This window comes from Juglans microcarpa x Juglans regia, chromosome 6D (genome assembly GCF_004785595.1).
Source record: "Juglans microcarpa x Juglans regia isolate MS1-56 chromosome 6D, Jm3101_v1.0, whole genome shotgun sequence".
NCBI lineage: Eukaryota > Viridiplantae > Streptophyta > Magnoliopsida > Fagales > Juglandaceae > Juglans > Juglans microcarpa x Juglans regia.
In genome coordinates, this window is record NC_054604.1 from 2,146,656 (window position 1) to 2,167,741 (window position 21,086).

The following is a 21,086-nucleotide window of genomic DNA, read 5'->3' on the forward strand; positions in this document are numbered from 1 at the left end:
TCCATCAACCTTCCTCACAAGTAAAACTGGAGAGGAATAGGGGCTTTGGTTGGGTTGTATAACCCCTGAGTTCAATTGCTCATTGACTATTTTGTTTCAATTTCATCCTTTTGATAGTAGGGCTATTTATAAGGTCTAATTGAGATAGGCTTGGTGTCAAGAATTATATTGGTAACATGGTCAGGGGTTCTAAGGAGAAGCCCTTTATGCCCACAAAACACATTTGCATACTGGAATACTAGCACTTGAACTGCGGTTGGAGTTTTATTTCCAGATTTTGGTTCCCTTCCATCTCTACTTCTATTACTTTATAAAAGAACTCCTCTCTTCTTCAACTTATTAAGCTTATTATGGGAATCTTCCTCAATTAATTGTGTTGCAATCACTCTTTGAAATTTCATAGATTTTTCCCCAAAATTAAACTTCATATTGAGTTTTCCAAAATTCCATAGAATGTTCCCCAACTCTCGAAGCCATTGTATACCTAACACCATATCACATCTAGCCAAGACCAATAAATGTACATCAACAGTCATAGTGATACCCTAGATTTTAACTTTAACCTCCTTACACTTCCCTTCATTAGGTAACATTTCACCATTAGCTACCCTCACCTTAACTTGTTCAATGTAATCTAGGGGTAATTTGGCCTTCTTGGCCAAACTGGGTCCAAGGAATTATAAGTAGAACCAATGTCAACCAAAATAGTTATCCACTGGACTTTAATCTCATAGTTTTGGAATTATGGGAGCCTATCAAGGCATGTAATGAAATCTCAGGGTTTTCTAGATTATTATTCAATTCAATCACCTCAGGTCCTTTCTCCTTCTCAGCTACTACTTCTATTGATTCCACCCGGCCCTCCTTATCTAGTAATACCTCATCCAAGAGATAGAATTTAGGGCTTTGGAACTTATGAGTAGGGTTTCACTTGACATCACAATAATAACAGAGCCATTTCTCCCAACTTTCCTTCATTTGGTGTTGGTTTACTTTTTGGATTGGTAGGGGTTTTTATACTGGTGGTTTAGTTGAGTCTCCTAAGCAAGGGTCTGGATTTTTTAGTATTCTAGGATCTCACCCAAGTTTTGCCGGTTAATAGCTTCATCCCTCCTTGGACTGCCAGCAAAAGATTCTCTTTTATTATTGTTCAAATTTTTTTTTCTGCAACTCCACTCTCAAGATTGCAACTTATTATACTATAGAGTCATTTTTCCTCTTTAGTGTTGGCATCTCTGTTTGTAAATTTTGATATTCGGAATTTGATGACTTCTATAGGCAGTGAGCCCATCTTGTAATTGGTTTAGCCTTGTGCCCTCAGCCATGGTTTGTAATTGATTAGCACGGATATCAGTATCTCTCTAATACCAATTTTGTAACACACTCTTGATTTGAGTTAATGAACCAATGAGCTCACTTCAAGGGAATTAAGCACCTCTCGAAGAAAGAAGAAGATGATAAAAGAAGAAATATATAATTTGATTAAGATTTTTCATGTTGTTACAAGTGTGTCATCCCACTTACATATACTGACAAATCCTCTAACTAACTATCCTATTTTGTGTAACAAAGGTCAACACACTTAAAGCAGTAAAAAAGGTAATAAAATGGGTTAAGACCTAACTACAACCACATGAAAGTACTTAAACACTAAGGCCCACGGCCTACTCAACTAAGCCCACACTAACATACTTCTTATTACTTAACCCAAGCCAACCTCGATCCAACCATTCACTAAAGACTTGAACTAAACTGACTTCTTGACTACAGTTCCTTCTAACTCTTGCATCTCGAACCATCCACTTTACCGCAACCCCGCCATCGTCCCTCCAAACCCTAACTTGGACCTCAACGTATAACACAACATGAGTGGAAAAACAATCCCAACGATTTAAAACAATTGTGTAAAAAGCATTTTTCTAGAAATTAAACTTTCTATGTAACATTCCACCATTGAACATTATGGAACATTTGAAAATCAAACATCCACTTTTTTTTCCTTTTAAGCGCTTCATATTGGAGAGAGAGAATATATGAAGTCAACTCTAGAATATTTATTGTTTTCTGTGTGAATATATTTTGACTTATTAAGTAATTAATAAATATTATAAGACTCATTTTATATGTATATCACTTTCTCACTACACGTTACCCAAATTTGAGAGGATTTTAATCATTGATTAAAAGAAAATATCTAGTTTTTATCATTATTCATGTTGATACAATTTCCGGCGATACCTACAACGCACTCTCCCAACCTGCAACCATAGAGAGAGTCTCAGAGAACCCAGTGGTGGATGGCTCTGATGGTTAAGTCAGAGAGAGATTAGCTTCTCTTAATACAAATGAATCATTTGGTATAGAGTACATGGTGGTCTATTTATAAAGATTGAGGTGTTCTACATGACATGACTCCTTCAAAGGCACGATTTTGGTGCTTAGTATGGTATTATCCTTTTATGAGCACAATGTAACCTGATTAATTGGATTGATCTATATATTTAATAATTTATATATGAGTAACACTAGAGCTACCACTTATATATATATATATATATATATTATATTATATATATATAACACCTGATTAATTGGATTGATCTATACATTTAATAATTTATATATGAGTAACAATAGAGCTACTGCTGAGGGCTCCCGTTGGGAGCACCCGATAGACGTTGGACTCATTATAAAGATCTAATATAGGCCTAAAATGGAACTGTTGATTTGAAATTTAGACTTAATTATGCTACTAATTAGTGAATAATATCTAATATGTATATAGAAATAACGACTCAGGTTCAATTATTCATAAGCTTAATATAATGATCTATGCAAATGACATAAAAATTGGAAAGTGAAGTTGGCTTGGGAATAACCAAAGATGAAGAACATCCAATTTATTGTCAGAACCAGCTTGGTAGACATGAAAGTTAAGCTCATACACCTAGTTTAACCTTACTCGCCCAGAAAAGAAAAAAATTCAGAGTTGTGAGAGGATTTCACACACACACACACATATATATATATATATTGCATATTCCATTCAAGTATATAGGAGGATATGCATGGGAGTGTACAAGATCGAAGATTTTGCAAGAAGCATAGGTTAGAACAGTGCATAATTAAGCATGTTCTATTCACACTACAAGAAATCAGAGTTTTCTCGGCGATTCATTCTCGCTGGTAAAACATACATAATCGCTGGAAAATTCCTATACCAGCGATTAAAAAATCGCTGCAAATTCGCCGGTATTAAAGCCCCACTTTAGATCTACTCCAACGGAACCCAAAAATCGCCGTCAAATATTTTTATCACCGGCGAATAAAATTCGCCGCAAAATCAAGATACGATTCAATTGTTAAACGCTGGGAAATATTAATTCCAGCGATTAACTTTTGTCGCTAAAAGAGAAAAAATCGCCGACAATAATATTTCCCAACGATGTTTTCAAATCGCTGTACTATGATTTACGGAATTGAAAGAACAGTTGCGGTGATTAAAGTTCGCCGGTATATATTAATACCAGCGCTTTTAACATCGCTGCAAATGAGTATAACTCATTTGCAGCGAACATAACATCGCTGGGAAAACTCAGATAACGGCGATTATAAAATCGCTGGTATTGGACAACCACGTTTTTATTTTCTTACTGGCGAAAAACTTATCGCCGCTAAAAACCTGAAATTCGCCGGAAAAACTGAATTCCAGTAAAACTTGATGACCCAATTTTCTTACTAGGCCTGGTTTTTTATTGTTCCTAAATGCAACATTCAACCAACTTCTGCTTCATTTATTCAAGTTGAACATCGAAAACACATGCAAAATAAAATCCATCAACAAAACAACCAAACTCATATGTATTACACTGGGGGTGGTGTGTTATATTCTCATATCAAGTACAAACTGAGCTACATCTAGAATAATAAATAACCATCACGGTCATAACAAATTGTAATCAACTCTACTAGCCACTAAAATAACCACTACCAAGTTCCACAACTCTATTTAAGTGGGACCGTTCATCTGCATTAGCACCCACAGTTCTGCATCAAGTCTTCGATCGATAAAGGTAGCAAACATGAACAGCAAGGGATGGGGCTGACCCCCACAAAAATGCGGTCAGGCCCCTCAAGCCCACCTGCAGATCCCGCTGTTAACCCAACAGCAGCCAGGTTCAGATTAGGATTGGGCTGGCTTGGACCAAGTGGAAGAAGGAAGGGATGGGTTATAAGCACTAGGTCTCTTCACCTTAACAGGGGCACCCTAGAAAAAGTAGAAAGAATGAAAGAGGTCAGTCCCATGTCATGTACTAACCCAATTTGTCAAGGGTAGACATGCAAATGTCCATCAATTCAAAATACACACCTAAAAAACAACCATCTAAAGCCATTGCATTACTAGCCTCCTCAACAGATATCATCTCCACGAAAGCAAAAATCTTTTCATGGTTTATGTAAACATTGACAACAGCATCTCCTGCCCAGAGAGAGAGAGAGGGAGAGAGAGATGATAAAGAGAGAATTGGTAGAGAAACCATCCAAGTAAAAGGGCTGGTAGCTTATGAAGACAAATTTAACTCAAGCAGCAGAATACCTGGACCAGCAGTGTTTCCTCCAATTGCAGCCATAACATGACTTAAATATGTTGCAACAGACTGCAGTAGAACATTTGAGATAATTATGATCATTGGGTAAAGCAAGTTATTCAAACGATAATTAGGTGAGGAGGGAGATTGAAGATAATAGTAACAACAAAGTCAAATAAAATCCATGCGCAAGTAAGCTACATCTGAAATAATACATAACCATCAACAAACTGAGCACTGGGACTAACAAATCCTTCTTCCACTGCTTTGTCAATAAATGACAGCAGCAAATTATAATATCCATCAACTTCTGCAAATTGTGAAAATGTTATAGTATCAGTCATCTGAATAAGCATATTGGAGAACAACTTAGCAGTTTTCGAAGGAGTTAAGTTCGTTGGATTAGGCAGAAAATGCACAAAAGTCTAATACCGGTTGTCCCGTGAATTCCAAGTTGAGCCCAGGTTATCACTTCAAGTAGCTCTTCCAAAGTTCCATAACCACCTACATTGAACACCACATGAACTTCTACTAAGACAAATATAAGGGGCAAATCATCACGAATGATTTGTACTAGAAAGTAGGTTAACATTTGGAATATCTTTGAATGTTATTGATGCCCATTACCATTTCAGAGACAAAATAGAGTTAAACTATTTTCTTTGATTCGAAAGGGAAAAGAATCAACAATTGTGTAATCCTCAAAAAAACCAAAAAAAAAAAAAAGTGTTTAAACTTCACATTCAAACAGCTCATTTGAATTTCCGCCCCTGGTTTTACTTCTATTTTGATGGACATGGTTTTTTATTCATCCATTACTCATGAGCCTAATTAAGCCTAGACATTTTTCCAACTCTAGTATCTACTGCTCTTATTCTATGTAAAAAATAAATAAAAAGATGCATAACCATAAAACACCCTCATTATCTTAAGGGTGTGTTCTAGTTCTCGTCTCCACTATCTCCTAGGCAAGGTGTCTCCACTTGGTGGGCAAAAGAAAAAAGAAAAAATAGATAGGGGTGTTGGAAGGTGGGGTTTTCCAAGCTAGAAAAAATGGCTGTTATGCCCTACATGTCCTCCTCCATTTTCACCTACTGTATTTTCAGGCTCAGGAATAACCATGAAAATGTAAATAACTATGAAATTATATGCATAAACTGCAGCCGGCATTTTCCATGACAAAAGGTGATGTTGCGAGCATAGTTCAACAATAAAATCAATCCAAACAATTCCATAATCACGAAAAATCATAGCAATCTGTCTCCATGGACACCGAATAAAGGAATACACGATAAATAATTCAAAATGTATCGGTTCATGTACTACCTGTCATCGTCCCAACTTCGATGGTAATCATCATCATCTCTATCCCTGCCCCATTCCCTTCTCTCACTGCGAACTTGATCCCTATGGCGATCGCGCGTGATGACGGTCCCGGTCCCTATCTTTGTCCCTTTCCCTATTCCTGTCTCTTTCCTTGCTTCTCTCCTTATCACACACCATATCACTGCAGAGCATATCAAACCAAATCAGAAATAGTCAAGTATTTGTACCGTTTAGTTTATGAAATAGGAAGTTTTTAAATTAAGGAACTTACACTGGGATTTAACTTTAATATCATGATCGTGATATAGATCTCAGTCCTGGTCTACTAGTGATTAAAAGGGACATGGACACTAGATAGAGGAGAACCTGTCCTACACTTAATGGTTCAGGTATGGAGTCTGAAGATATGCTCAAACCCCAACAAAAAGAGGACACCCAAACTTGTTATCTCCCCGGTGTAGACCTCAATCCCATTATATATAAATATATATATATATAGTACTATATATATATATAGCCCAATGTCGTATAGACTAAGTACAAAAACCACCCAAAAGACCCGTCGACACCCTAACTTCATATCTTTCCGGTGTCACAAAAAACCACCCAAAAAATTCCAAAATATGAGAAGCCCCTTATGGGCCGGGGGAATCGTTACACTGAGTCTGTCGAACTGACTCAGTGAATGACAGAAACGCCCTAAAGAAAGACTGCATAAGGTTGTCGTTCTGTATCTAATGCTCCCTAAGAGCCCGCATCTCTGTCCTCATTTTATCCAACTGACTCTTGTAGGCTTCAGCATCTTTCTTATATTGTTCAGCATCTTTCTTATACTGTTCAGAATCTTTCTTGTGCTTTTCAAACTCAGACATGTATTGTTGCACTTGAAGTTTGTCACGCTGTCTACTTGACTCGGGGATGACCATCTCCCCAAGTCCTCGTGCATAACCAGGTCGATGGCCAAGAACCTCCCTAAAGACAGCCGCTGCTGCCTCATCACTACATGGCTCTGGTCCTAGGCCATCCAACCTATCTTGCATCTCCTTCTGCACATTTGACAAAACAACCATTATTAACAAATCTAGGTTCAGTGCTATGTTTGCATTTATGACGTATAGAAAGAAACTTAGATCCCAACTTCTGTAAGTATACTACTCACATAAGTATTTTCTGCATCTTCTGTGACAAATGCATTCTTCTTTTTAGACCATCGCGTCTCTTTGTAAAAGTCGACCAAATTCACATTCTCAGTGCGCTACATATGTGACAAATGAGTATAAGAATATAATATATATAAGAAAACGTTATTTTGTGGTAGACATGAGGATTTTAAGCCCAAAATAAGTGAGTAACCACTACCCAACAGTAATGTAATACCATCACAAAAATCTCCAAGTAAAGTGCATTTTCTTGGGTCTATTGAAATGAAAAGATCCTTTTCTCTTAGAGATCCCTTTTGCGCAAGTAATCGGACGAATGATTTACGTCCTGATGTGTGATTAATCGCCTGCTTGTGGCGGTTCTCCCGATTTTGAGCTGAAAGTTTCTGCCATACACATCAGGGGAAGATTACTTATGATAGACAAACAGATTTGCCATAACAATATTTAGACATATTAAATTGAAACATATATGGTTATATGTGAGAAAGAGCGTATGTACCTTAAAGGCATCGCTGCCCCACCTTTCACACAACTTCACCCATACAATGGGGTCCACCAAGCTGGTTCCATGAGCCAACGCTTCTTCGTGGCTTCCATATGATTGATAAATCTTGTGCAAGTCGTGATGGAAGGAGTTGAAGCGCTTACGTAAGGCCTTTGTCACTGTCAATCGGTGGTTTTCACGATCCCAGTCAAGCACAAAGTCACTCTACATAAGGCAGCATGATTTGGGTTATGTGTCATCTCATTATTTGGGCGATGATTATACTACATAAACAACTTTCAAATAATCAGTAAGAGTAACATGCACTTACCCGAACACGGTCGATGAGCTCCTCTTTAATCGCTTGTGGGACATCCGACCAACGCTTGTAACTCATGTCACAATATTGTTTAACAATCCACGATACTCGTGTTGTGAACATAGAAGCGTGTTCACAACATGGGGCTGTCTCACCATTATTTATTTTCAACTGCACTTTCCCGTTCTTCCTTAGCTTCTCAAAGAAAATGCATTTAGCTGGCCCACGAGTTCGTCTCCTCTGTTCCTACGTTGCTACGGCCTCCGCGGGGGTATTTGCAGCTGTATTTCAAGGTTCAATATATAAGTGGACCCCATTGTGTAATGTGGAATATTCACACTTAATAACACAAACATGATAATGCCCTCAAAATTAAAGTATTGGAAAAACATGGACCAATTTGTTCCCTAGGAGGTGATTGTTCCACTGCATTTGGTGGGGGTTCTTGAATAGGTTCTGGCGCGTGATTTGGGTTAGCGCGTGGCGGGGGACTTGGGGGCTGTGTTGAGTCATCCGAGGAAGATTGATTACACTCCTCCGTGCTGTGATATGAAGATAATTTCGCACCACGTGGTCGGATGTGACGACCTGAGTTTGGGATATAACGCCTTCCACGAATACCTCGAAGTCTGCCTCCGCCTCTTGAACTGGGTCCCGATTGGTTACCTGCACGAGTACGAGTTAATAGCATTATGATAAAATTGATAAGTCAATTGATACATAATAATCAATAAAAGTCACAGACAGGTTCGTAAAAAAGATCATTTATCTACCATTTTCAATTACTTTTGGGTAGACTAACCCTTACACTATGAGCATAAAATAGACAGACGAATTTCACTAAATTTTCAAAATATATACCTTGATAATGCATAGTGCTCCTCATGCGGCCTCCCGGTATTGAACGTCACCTGAAGCAAATAAAATCATATGTTAGACTTCGTTTAAATTAGGTATGGATGTTGTAAAAGCAATATACTACTCTCTGCATAAGGTTTGCTATTTGCATGATAAGTAGTTCGAGCTAGGAGAAAGCAAATCCTTCATGGTGGTAAGAAATAAATCAAAACATATATTTCATACAATCTCATATTGAACTGTCTATATACACATACCAATTTCAAACAATCTCATATATTCAAGTGTCTATGTACACATGGGAATTTCGAACAAGATATCTAATATCTCAACCTTAAATGAACGAAGTTCCTGGGTTGTAATTATAAATCATATGATGACTCATCCTCTGTTGATAGGTCCTCCTCATCTGAATGTTCACCCTCATTTGTTGATAGGTCGCCCTCATCTGAAAATTCCCCCTCACTGGCCGCATTTCCAGAATCAGAAGTGATCATGTCATCATTAATAAAGCCTATTGCATGCTTTCGTTGACCATCCAGATCCATGATTTCTCGTGCATAGACATGGCTAGGTAGTATATCAGGCCTATTCAGTGGAGTTGCCACTTGAAGTGTATTATCACACTGCACTGGTTCATAATAATATGATGACTCATTTTCTTGATCGGCATCATGAGTACTTGATTCGCCATCAATATTTTCGAGAACCCTCGGCTGTGGTGGAATGTTGTATACATTCCTATTTGCATAGTTCTGCACAACACCCCAACTCCCTTTCGCCCTTAAATCTCTTATGTAGAAACATTGATCAGCCTGACTCGCCAACATGAATGGTTCATCCTTATACCAAGTCCTGTTCATGTTGACACCAATCATATGGTCATCCACCCGCACCCCTCGTTTTCGATCACCAACGTCAAACCAATCACATTCAAACAGGTACACCCGACGCCACTCCATGTAGCGTAACTCTACGATATTATTAATAACACCGTAGAAGTCCACGTTATTTGTGACCTCATCACCTGTTACCAACACCCCAGAATTTTGTGTACGCCGGCCAAGTTCACGCTGCTTCGTATGAAACCTTTTTCCATTTATTATGCAAGCAGCATATGTTGCAACCCAACGGTCAGGCCCGCAAGCTAACGCATACAAATCAGCAGACACATCAAGTGTATGCGAGGTACGATGTTCCTGGATCTATACAAAAAAACAAAAAAAATCACATTTCATAACGTTTATGTTCAGCATTTTCAAGCATATAAAATGAATGCTATAGCATTTCAACTTAGATAGGGATGGATAAGAACTTACACGTTGCTTGAACCAAGTTGGAAACTCAGTTTGATGCGTGCGATTAATGCAATTTGGGTGTTGCACCTTACATTTCTCGTAGTGTTCCCTGCATGTCCACCATCGAGGCGAAGCAACATAGTTCAAGTTAGTTGGTATTGGGTTCATAAAAGGTTCGTAAGATCAAATGGAAGTTGATTTTAAGTAGACTCATTAATGCTTACTCTATATAAGGTCCAATCTCCGCACAATTGTTGAGCACGTACCAGATGGCTGCCCTAAAGAGTTTATCTTCTAATTGCACGTTAGAAGCTATGCCCAAGGGATGAACTTTCTGGTTGAAAATTCTGTACCCATCTAACGTTTCCTCTTCGTCAGCATCAATGTTGCGGTCCGCTTGATTAAATCTCGTCTCAATGTCTTTGAGGTACATAGAGCAAAATGTCAAGCATTCGGTGTGAATGTAGGCCTCGGCTATTGAACCTTCTGGGCGGGCTTTATTCTTAACATACCGCTTGAATTTGCCGAGATACCTCTCAAATGGGTACATCCACCTATATTGTACTGGACCCCCAAGTCTGGCCTCACGGGGTAAATGGACAGCTAAGTGGACCATAACATCGAAAAAGGAAGGAGGGAATATCATCTCCAGTTTGCATATAATGGTGACAATATCAGTTTGGAGTTGGGATAGGCGATTGACATCCAGTGTTCGAGCGCACAACTCTTTGAAGAAAGTACCAAGTTCAATCAAAGCCAAGGTAATGTCACTTCTTAAATACCCCCCAGCAGCAATAGGGAGTAGTCTTTGAAGGAAAATGTGACAATCGTGGCTTTTCAACCCTGAGATTTTGCAATCACGTAGAGAAACACAGTTCGAGATATTGGAAGCGAACCCATCTGGAAATTTGATATCAGATAGCCACTCACAAAATTTGTTCCTTTCATCTCCGTGTAATGTGTACAGTGCATGTGGCATTGTTACACGATCACCATCATGCCTCAAGTGTAATTCTTTTCTATAGCCCAAAATCTCCAAGTCACGCCTTGAATTGATGTTATCTTTAGTTTTTCCTGGACTGTTCATTAAAGTGAATAAGATGTTATCGGCAATATTCTTCTCAATATGCATAACATCTAAATTATGCCGAAGTCGAAGGGTTGACCAATAAGGTAACACGAAGAATATGCTACACTTTGTCCAGTTCAGCTCTTCAGCAGTGCGTTTTTTCTTCCTATGAGATTTCCCAAACTGAACATCCCAATCATCTGCAATTGAGTCTGAATATCTTCAGCTCCTATATCCCTTGGTGGCATGCGATGATCTTCTCTACCGTTGAACAACCCTTTCCTCCTTCTCCATATGTGATCTAGTGGTAAGAAACGTCTATGTCCCATGTAACAATGTTTTCGGCCATATTTCAACCAATTAGAGTCTGTGTCGGCATTGCAAGACGGACAAGCCAATTTTCCCTTTGTTGACCAGCCAGATAGATTTCCGTAGGCAGGAAAATCATTGATTGTCCACAATAAGGCAGCATGCAACATAAATGTCTCCTTAGTTGAGGCATCATATGTAGGTACCCCATCTTCCCAAAATTCAAGCAGTTCATCGATCAACGGCTGCAAGTATACATCGATCTCATTCCCTGGTAATCTTGGGCCAGGAATAATCAGAGATGTCATGAAGAATTGGTCTTTCATGCATGACCACGGCGGCAAGTTATAGGGGACAAGGATCACTGGCCAAATGCTATGAGGTTTAGCCAAGTTGTTGAATGGAGTGAAGCCATCACTTGCCAGACCGAGCCTAACATTGCGAGGGTCCGCAGCGAACCAACCATGATCTTCATCAAATTTCTTCCAGCACTCAGAGTCGGCCGGATGTCTCATACAAGTATCTTCTATAGTCCATTGCTCTTTGTGCCATCGCATATCACCTGCTATCTTTGCAGACATAAAGAGGCGCTGCAATCCCGGTTTCAAAGGAAAGTAACGCAACACCTTTTGAGGTATCGCGCGTGACCCGTGTGTATTTGGTATCCACCTCGAAGCCTTACATACAGGGCATTCATTAAGAGCAGCATTTTCCTTCCAAAATAAGATGCAGTCGTTGGGGCACGCATGGATTTTGTGGTACTTGAAGCCCAAACCGCGCTCCAAAGACCTTGACTCCTCATATGATTGTGGCAAGAGGGCATTAAGAAAGGCAGACCTCAACAAATCAAGGAGCATGTCAAATGACTTAATTGACCATCCACCGATTGATTTGATGTGTAACAACTTGACAACGAATGACAACTTTGAAAATTCTGTACACCCGTCGAAAAGCAGACGTCGGGCATCCTCTAGTAGCTGGTCAAAAGATGGTACTGGTGAATCTCCAGTAATTGATGGCCTGTTCGGCGCAGGAGTGCTATCTTGGGGCACATCAACGAAGGTGCCTGCCCGGATGTAATCCAACATATGCTGCATGTCATCTATGTAATCGTCTTCTTGGATGATATCGTCATCAATATCATCATCACTGACGTACAATGTTGTCTCATCCTCCCCATGAAATATCCACTGGGTGTAATCTGGGTTGATCCCTTTAATAAATAAATGGGTTTCCACCTCAAATAGAGGCAACCAAAGATTGTTAAGGCATGCACGACATGGACACCGAATGCGATCCCTTCCACTTGCATGATTTCGTGCTTGTGAGAGGAAATATTTAACGCCTTCGGCGTATGCAGGTGATACAAGCCTATCGGGATCATTCATCCAACTTTTGTCCATCTAAACAAATATATGGTGGGGAAGAAAGTTAGTTAAGCAGAGACCGTAAATATATATGTTCGATGAAAAACTCACCATAGGCCAAATGTTTGGATAGGAGAATAAATGTTTAACTTGAAGATGATTTATGAATGTGGCTATCTAGGCATCTAAGAAGGTTTCTAGTTAAAAAAATTTTCAAGGATAATTGGCTGACTAAACTTTATTTTCGTCTTGTTTATGATCATGCGATTCCATATAGATCAAAAATTGGTACCGGAACCAGTTGTCATCTGAATTAACGTGAGTCAAGTTTGATGATGACGCTAGCTACGTAGTCCCTAGTTGTCCTTTGTACAAAATATTGATGTGTATTGATATATATGTATTTATCAATATTGGATAAATATTGTTTGACGGTGATAGTATTAACCGTCGATGGCCAACTACATGTCCACCACCTTCACTCTCATATATATATATATATATATATCCATATTCTGTGTGTGTGTATGTATATACACATGATATATATAGACTTACAAACGAACAACATCACCCAAAACAAAAAACCAACTCCAAGAGAATCTGGTAAGTAGAATATTGTTTGAGTGAATGACCACCCATAATAAGAAATTAAATAGTGTTAATAAGATAAACTGCACTTAATGTTGTCATGTAAAATAAGATTGTTTCACTGCTATATAACACTTACATATAGTTTATCCAACAGTACCCATGCCTTATGATATGGTTTATATATAGTTCATCACTGTCTAATCTACACACCATAATACCACAACAAAATAATATTAACTTGAATCAAACCACAATTAACAAAAACGCTATCAATATTCGATAAAAATTATGTGTTCCTTTTGTGTATCACAACTTAGCAATACAAAGTAAGACGTATTTAGTACTCGGTATGCTTCTTTTCCAGAAATTAAGAAAACTAAGTTTTAAAACTAAGTCATTACATTAAAGTAACATATACATGTAAAAGAAGCCATATGCTACAACAACTAGACTTGGCCGAGATGAGCAAAACACAATTGAGTCAAACAAATGCCTATTGTTCCTCATATATAAACAGTTTATGTAGGCAATAGAAACAGGCATGGCCGTATGTCTACAGTAATTACCTCAAAAGGGCTCCCTGCCTCTTTAATAAGATCTTCTAGAAGACAGTTGCACAGAAAGCTCCAACTATAAATGGCACATCATCCTCGATAAATTTTCCTAATTATACACACATTAGCATTTGTTTAGAAAACAGCTAATTGTAAGAAATAAAAAAGACTGCATAAAGAAAATGCCATGAAATATATCACAGAATCTAAGATTAATACCAGAAACATATATATATAGAAACCAATATTAAAGATTGAAAAGAGAACAATAATCAATTCAGATATATATGCTTGTCCAACCAGCATATAGTAAGAGACTTCAAGAGATTGTTAAGAGATTTTTATAGTTTAATTATGGACTGTAATTTGTATGTTTTCATTTTCTATGAACAATCTAACCATGAAAACTAAATTCAGCCAACTACTAATATTAGTTAGCCTAGTTAGCAACAAATATAGATCAGAAAGTTTAACTTATAATTTTTTTTTTGTATGTACATTTAATATTTCAAATGGCACTCACATAAAAGATAAAAGGCTTGATATCAGACAATGATGTTAAATATCATATATTAAATGCATTAAAATTATCCGCTCACAATATCAACTGCGTGATGTGAATCATATATAGATATACTGAATTTTTTGGTCAGATTCTAATAGCAGGCTAAGTGGCTAGCAGTAGCCACTTGTTGGATTTTGGCTTTGATATATCAGTGGGTTGGGGGAGACCAATATAAGAGATTTTGGGTTCATACATTTTCATGCGTAAAAATAATTATTGGTTTTAACACTAATTTTATAATCCCTGTACTCCAAGGAACATATATATATGTATATAAATATTTTATTCATTACAGCTTTATAGGATCAAATGCTAGCTAGCTAGATCATGCATGTAGCACGAGGTTTAATTAAAAACATTAAAAACAGCTCCATACTAACAGACATCAACAGAATAGACATGCACTTTTTACCCAGTACCTTCAAGCATTCAGGTTAGTAAAGCTGGACATTACAACAGTCCACCCAAGCATGCATGGGTTCACGGTGTCAGAGTTTTCTGTATCACATAACACACAAGAAGATCATCATCGTTGCAGATGATAAAATGACGCTTAAGGCCATATGACTAATAAAGATATCTCTTATAAGGATCAGTAACATGCAGGGTTGCCAACTTGGGACTGCCCAATAAATGATGAGAAGCAATAACCCAAGAAAATGAGGTTTTTGTTTAAGCAACACTGATAACGATTTTCTGCCATCATTCACAGGAGTACCAGACAACAGACAAGACTTGCCCAATATCAAAAGGCCTCCATCATCCACTGAAGGTTAAGGCCACCAGACCAAAACCAACCACACCCCCCCTCTTCCCCTTCCCTATCCCTTCCCTGTTAAGGATAAATCATGGCTGCCTATGAGTCCTCACCTCACCTCACCTCTTAACTACTTACTCCAATATGAACCCACAATATTTATGTTTATATCAAGAAGATGATTCATCCAAGTAAGAAGGTAATGGAGTGTTTCTTGAAGTTTTAAAACTAAAGACAAAATATTGATGGGTTTTTAATTGCAAGAATTGAGAGTGATTCACAAATTGAACTTCTTGTATTCCAACAGCCTCCAATTCTAAGGGTCTAAATCATAATGAGCAGTAGTAAGTTGACATCCATGTCAAAAGTATAAATGTCCCCGACTTGTGACAGAAATAAGACACTTTTAGGGCCCACACAAGTGGTTTTGACAAAATTAGTAATGTTGGTATTGTTTTAACAGGTTCGTTGGAAATGCTGTTGCAGATGATCAGCTTCTTCTCTTCAGGCAGCAGTTATGGATCCTTTAAAAAATTATCTAATAATGTGCAATAATGCTCTCATGTATATTTCGGTTGGAGATTAGACTTTTACGTATAAGAAAGAAAGAGACAGCTTAAACTATGGTTTATAACAGACGGGAAGTTTTGCCACTTTAATTTTTCAAACGATCATTTCATCTTCCAACGAATCTATATCAAGATTATAATAAGAAATATCTGATTTGACATAAGAACCATCAAGTCACAACATATAATTGTTTTATATAGCAGCGTTACTCGAAGCTTAACGAGAATAGATAAAGAACTTCACAAAGTTGACACTTTTTAGATCATACAATCAATTCCACCTTAAGAAAAACTTTGATTCCAAGCCTATAAATTAGTCCCCTAATTCAAAGAAGATGCTTTGAATTTCAGATCAGGTGGGGAATCCCAAGCTGTGTTGTGAAGGCATTCCATTCAAGTTAGTGGGTGGACAAATTACCCTGTTTTAAACAAAAGGATTGGGTTCCAATCTGTAGTCCAATGAGTTAAAAGCCACCACTGATCCAGCTTTGAATTCCCCCATGTTATCGATTCCAAAATCATTACCATTTGTTTATTAGTCAGTCTAACATAGGATTGTTTTGTATTTTTTTTTTTAAATACGTTAGATGGCCACAGTTACATTATACGTACACAAACACATTTTCAATTTATGCATAAATTGGAAGAGCAAACCACCCATGTTTACACGACACAGACTAAAGACTAGTTGCCATAAGCAACTAGATTTAAAGAAATGTGTCCTACAATTATATCTTAGGACTTTTAGCACATCTTCATAAGCAGACCTTTTCATAAGCGATTAGCAATATTTAATTCACCAAATACTATTTTTTTTTAATCCTTGTCATTAGTAAGTTATATAAGCAGACCTTTTCCAGTGAAATGAGCTATGGTAGCGTGTAGAAATCCCCTACTTTGTGCAACAACTTCAGAAATTCATATACTATAGGAAAAATGGCAGCACTTTCTTCAAGCATTATAAGAAATCACTAACTTACAGTAAATACGGTAACAAAAACTGGGCCATAAATTCTAGCAGAAAAATCTTCTGATAAGCCAAAAACTGAGCCATAAATTCTACAAGAAAAAGCTTCTGATAAGCCCCAAAAAAAAAAACAATATTCGGTGAATTAAAATTATCTAATGCCCACAACTGATTCAGCCGCTCCAACACACGAGGCAGATCATACACAACATTAAACAGCAAAAATAGAGGAACGTGCACATCAGTTTCACAGAAGGAAAAAATTATTGTAGATCTAAAGACGACAACAAATTTGTAATGTAACCTACTTGTGGAGGGGGGAAGATAAATGTAATGGCAGCAAGAGATACCTGGAGCCACGATCGATTATTCTTGAAAACCCCGGATATATTCTACCTTCTATGTCGAAATGGAGGCACGAAATTGAAATTTGTAAGGGGAGCCACAAACGTAGGACCTAGCTTCCCAAAGAGAGAGAATAGAAGCAGTGGAGAACACTAGGGTAGCCAATTGTGGGATTTGAAGTTCTGTGAAATTTGTGAACCTAGAACAGAAGGGAGAAGGCCAGTGTGGGGAAATGGACTCGGAAAATGGGCCAAAAGCTCACGATGGGGGAGCTGATGCCATGAGAGAACACTGGAGTGGTTGGAGCTTGCAGGGTTTGGAAATGGAGTCTTTTGGTGCAATGGGTCGGTGGGCAGAAGAGTTCTCGCGCGTCGAAGTGGGCAGACATGGGGAGAAATAAAGTTGGGGGGAAAATCAAATGCACTTCGTGTGTTTGGTGCCCGTGCGCTTCAATTGTGGCGAAAATCACAGCGACGAAAGAAAATTTTCATCTTGTGACGCACAAAGTCGTCACAAGTAACTAATTAATTCGCCGTAAAAAATCTAATTAATGAAAACACAGCGTTTAAGGACAGACGCGAGTTTACACCATGGCAACGAGTTTGTATTCGACGCGATTGATATCATTTGCGTCGATATTTTCTGCGGCGATTTTATAATCGCTGGTAAAACTCAGTTTTCTTGTAGTGTCAATATCCAAAGATATGCCCTTTCGTTCCTTTTTTCTTGATCCTTAGTTTTTGTGCTAATCTTGTCTTATAATAATCACTTTTTAATTAACATACTAACATAGTTAAAAAAATATGCAATTAATTGTGATATTAATATAGAAAAGTATTACATAAAGTAATTATACAAAACTAAATTCAAAAAATGATATGACTTAACGTGGTTTATCATTTTGTAAATTTATTTTAAACGAAATGTACTAGATCTAATAGATTATTGCATCAATCCAAGTCACTTTATAACTAAAGTGAACCCGTCAAACATCTCAATTCAATTATTACATATAATAAAAGGAAATAAAAAGGATTTGAGAAATTGCGTACTCTAACAAGTTCTTGCGTTGATCCATTTCATCATTGACTCGATCCTAAGGAAAAATCATCCATCCTTAGATTATTGAAAATTTTGAATTATTTTTTATTTTTTCTTAAAAATTTAAAAAAATTATAATAATTAGTTTGAAAGAATTGTAATAATTAAATTGAAAATATTTATATTTAAATAATATTTAGAAAGAATATAAAATAAGATTAGATTAAATTAAATTAAATAAAAATTATTTCCAAACACCGCTTAGTTCTTACGTAGGATAATGATATGCTTACTATCCTTTTAATTACCAACTTTTTACTACTTTATAGTGTATTTAAAATTTTTATTTTTTTATTTTCTTTTAAATAACTTTTAATATCTTTAATGGTTAAGAAAAATTAAAAAAAATGTAAAACTGTATTAATAATTATTTCTTTAATCATTAATCATTAATTTAAAAAAATTGAAAAAAAATAACTGACAGAAAACAATTAACTTATCATTATCCTCTTAAGTACAAAAACATTTAAGGAACACGTACGGTACCTACCCAAATAGAAGACTATTTTCCCTTCATTCTTTTCTCCCACAAATTTCTAAGAGAACACTACGTACTTCCTGACAAGACAGATATTGCCTGTACTACTCTGTACACATATTACAAGCAGATATGATAGTATGGTGAAAGTGCGTGCGTAAGACGAGAGCTACAAGTTATGAAAAAGATGGCCGGCTTGGTTTTGCAGAAAATGGCGGAGGGAGAGACAAGGTGTCATGGTGTGGAGGAATCCACGCATGCATGGTGGTGTCTCGCTGCAAAGCTTCAGAAATGCCACATGGAACGAGAGAGAGAGAGAGAGAGAGAAGATAGCGATAGAGGATCCGAGGTGAGATCGGAGAGAAGACAGGCTCTTGAAAATGTAATGACCTTTTCCCCAACAATCCGACAAGAGATGGCGCAAGCTGATCATCTGAGTCTGACGACCAAATTCAAGAAGCCAAGATTCTGCCGCTTGTTACTTGTATATATATATCAAGTGTCGAAAAATTAACACGCATTATATACAACTGAAAAAGCCGCGTAGCCAAGTGCAGAACACTGAGGAAATGGCCCTGCAACATTGGTTCATACAATCATGGAAAGAGCTACACAAAGTACCCGTCTATCTCCTCCTATCTCTACTCTTTCTCTTTTCATTTCAGCGTTTTTGCAAACGTATATTTAAAACCACCAAACTCAATTTGCCTCCTTCCCCACCAAAGCTTCCAATTATAGGCAACCTTCACCAGCTTCGCAAGCTCTCACACCGCTCTTTTCGAGCCCTTTCTGAGAAGTATGGCCCCATGATACTCTTACACTTGGGTCATACTCCAACCTTGATAGTGTCATCTGCCGATATAGCCAGAGAAGTCATGAAGTCGCATGATATTGTTTTCTCAAACCGGCCCCAAACTACAGCCGCCAACACCTTACTCTATGGTTGCACTGACCTTGGGTTCGCACCCTATGGTGAGTATTGGAGACAAGTTAGGAAGATTTGTGTCCTTGAGCTTTTGTGCCTTAAAAGAGTGCAATCGTTTCAGAATGTAAGGGAAGAAGAAGTTGATTCATTAATGAAAAAGATACGCGAGTCGTGCAATATCAAACAGACTCATGTTAATCTAAGTGAGATGATCATTGCAACCTCAAACAACATAGTCTCAAGATGTATATGTGGCCAGAAGTTTGAAGAAGAAAATGGTAAGAGAAGTTTTGGACATCTATCAAGAAGGATACTGGCACTATTGACATCATTTTGTTTGGGTGACTTTTTCCCTTATTTGGGATGGATTGATGTTCTTACGGGGTTCATTCCGAATCTCAAAGCTACTTTTAGAGAATTAGATGTATTTTTTGCTCAAGTGATTGAAGAACACAAGACAAGGAATTGTAATGATGACCGGCCTTATAAGAAAGATTTCGTAGATATTCTTCTTCAACTTCAAAGGGATGGAATGCTCGAATTTGAGTTCACCGAAGACAACCTCAAAGGAATCTTACTGGTCTTTAATTTCTCTCCTCTCTATTTTCTCTCTCTCTCTCTCCCTCCCCAATCTCTATATATTCTTCTGCACATACGTTTAGCTAATGTTTCTCTTTTCAAAACTCAGGACATGTTCGTCGCAGGAAGTGATACGACTTCAACAACTTTAGAATGGTTAATGGCAGAGCTCATAAAGAATCCAAATATCATGAAAAAAGCTCAAGACGAGGTGAGGAGAGTGGTGGGAATGAAGTCAAAAATAGATGTGAATGACATCAATCAAATGAATTACTTGAAATGTATCTTGAAGGAAACTCTCAGAGTACATCCACCAGCTCCTCTTTCGGTACCTCGAGAAACATCATCAAGTGTGATATTAGGAGGTTATTATATTCCGCCAAAAGCCAAGGTATTTGTCAATACATGGGCAATCCAAAGGGACTCTACCTTATGGGATAAGCCAGAAGAGTTCCTTCCTGAGAGATTTATAAACAACCCAGTTGATTTTAAAGGTCAAGACTTTGAATTCATCCCATTTGGAGGTGGGAGAAGGGGATGCCCAGGGTTGACATTCGGTGTTACTACGATTGAGTATGTGATTGCCAACCTCTTGTGTTGGTTTGACTGGAGGTTGCCTAGTCCAATTGCGCAGGGCGAAGATCATGACTTGGACATGAGTGAAGTTAACTACTCACTTGTTGTGACTAAGAAATTTCCTCTTCATCTTGTAGCAATATTGTATTCCCCATGATACATCCAGATCAGATTCACATGAGTTGTGTTCATGATATGACTTTTCCTGTGGTGATTTGCCTCATCTATATAGGACATGATAGTGAGGTGGTCAGATGAGAATTCGGTAAATAATAGTGAAATAGTTTGTGAATA

At 37.7% G+C, this 21,086-nt stretch overlaps 3 protein-coding genes and 1 long non-coding RNA gene across 4 annotated transcripts; 1 reads left to right on the forward strand and 3 right to left on the reverse strand.

Moving 5' to 3' along the window:
* Positions 1 to 4,448: 4,448 nt before the first annotated feature.
* Positions 4,449 to 4,754, reverse strand: LOC121236050. Its single transcript, XR_005934644.1, has 2 exons — positions 4,598 to 4,754; positions 4,449 to 4,480 (listed from the first exon to the last, which is right to left on the reverse strand). It is a non-coding gene; the product is annotated as an uncharacterized LOC121236050 (long non-coding RNA).
* A 4,347-nt stretch (positions 4,755 to 9,101) lies between these two features.
* LOC121234561 lies at positions 9,102 to 10,470 on the reverse strand. The gene is made up of 3 exons (XM_041130529.1): positions 10,262 to 10,470; positions 10,059 to 10,146; positions 9,102 to 9,944 (listed from the first exon to the last, which is right to left on the reverse strand). Exons 1-3 carry the CDS (start codon positions 10,468 to 10,470, stop codon positions 9,102 to 9,104), a joined length of 1,140 nt encoding a protein of 379 aa, XP_040986463.1.
* A 773-nt stretch (positions 10,471 to 11,243) lies between these two features.
* On the reverse strand, positions 11,244 to 12,818 carry LOC121234563. The gene has a single exon (XM_041130532.1). The coding sequence runs from the start codon at positions 12,816 to 12,818 to the stop codon at positions 11,244 to 11,246; it is 1,575 nt and encodes a 524-aa protein (XP_040986466.1).
* A 6,385-nt stretch (positions 12,819 to 19,203) lies between these two features.
* On the forward strand, positions 19,204 to 21,086 carry LOC121236048 (cytochrome P450 71A1-like). Its single transcript, XM_041132542.1, has 2 exons — positions 19,204 to 20,217; positions 20,326 to 21,086. Exons 1-2 carry the CDS (start codon positions 19,282 to 19,284, stop codon positions 20,947 to 20,949), a joined length of 1,560 nt encoding a protein of 519 aa, XP_040988476.1. The 5' UTR covers positions 19,204 to 19,281; the 3' UTR covers positions 20,950 to 21,086.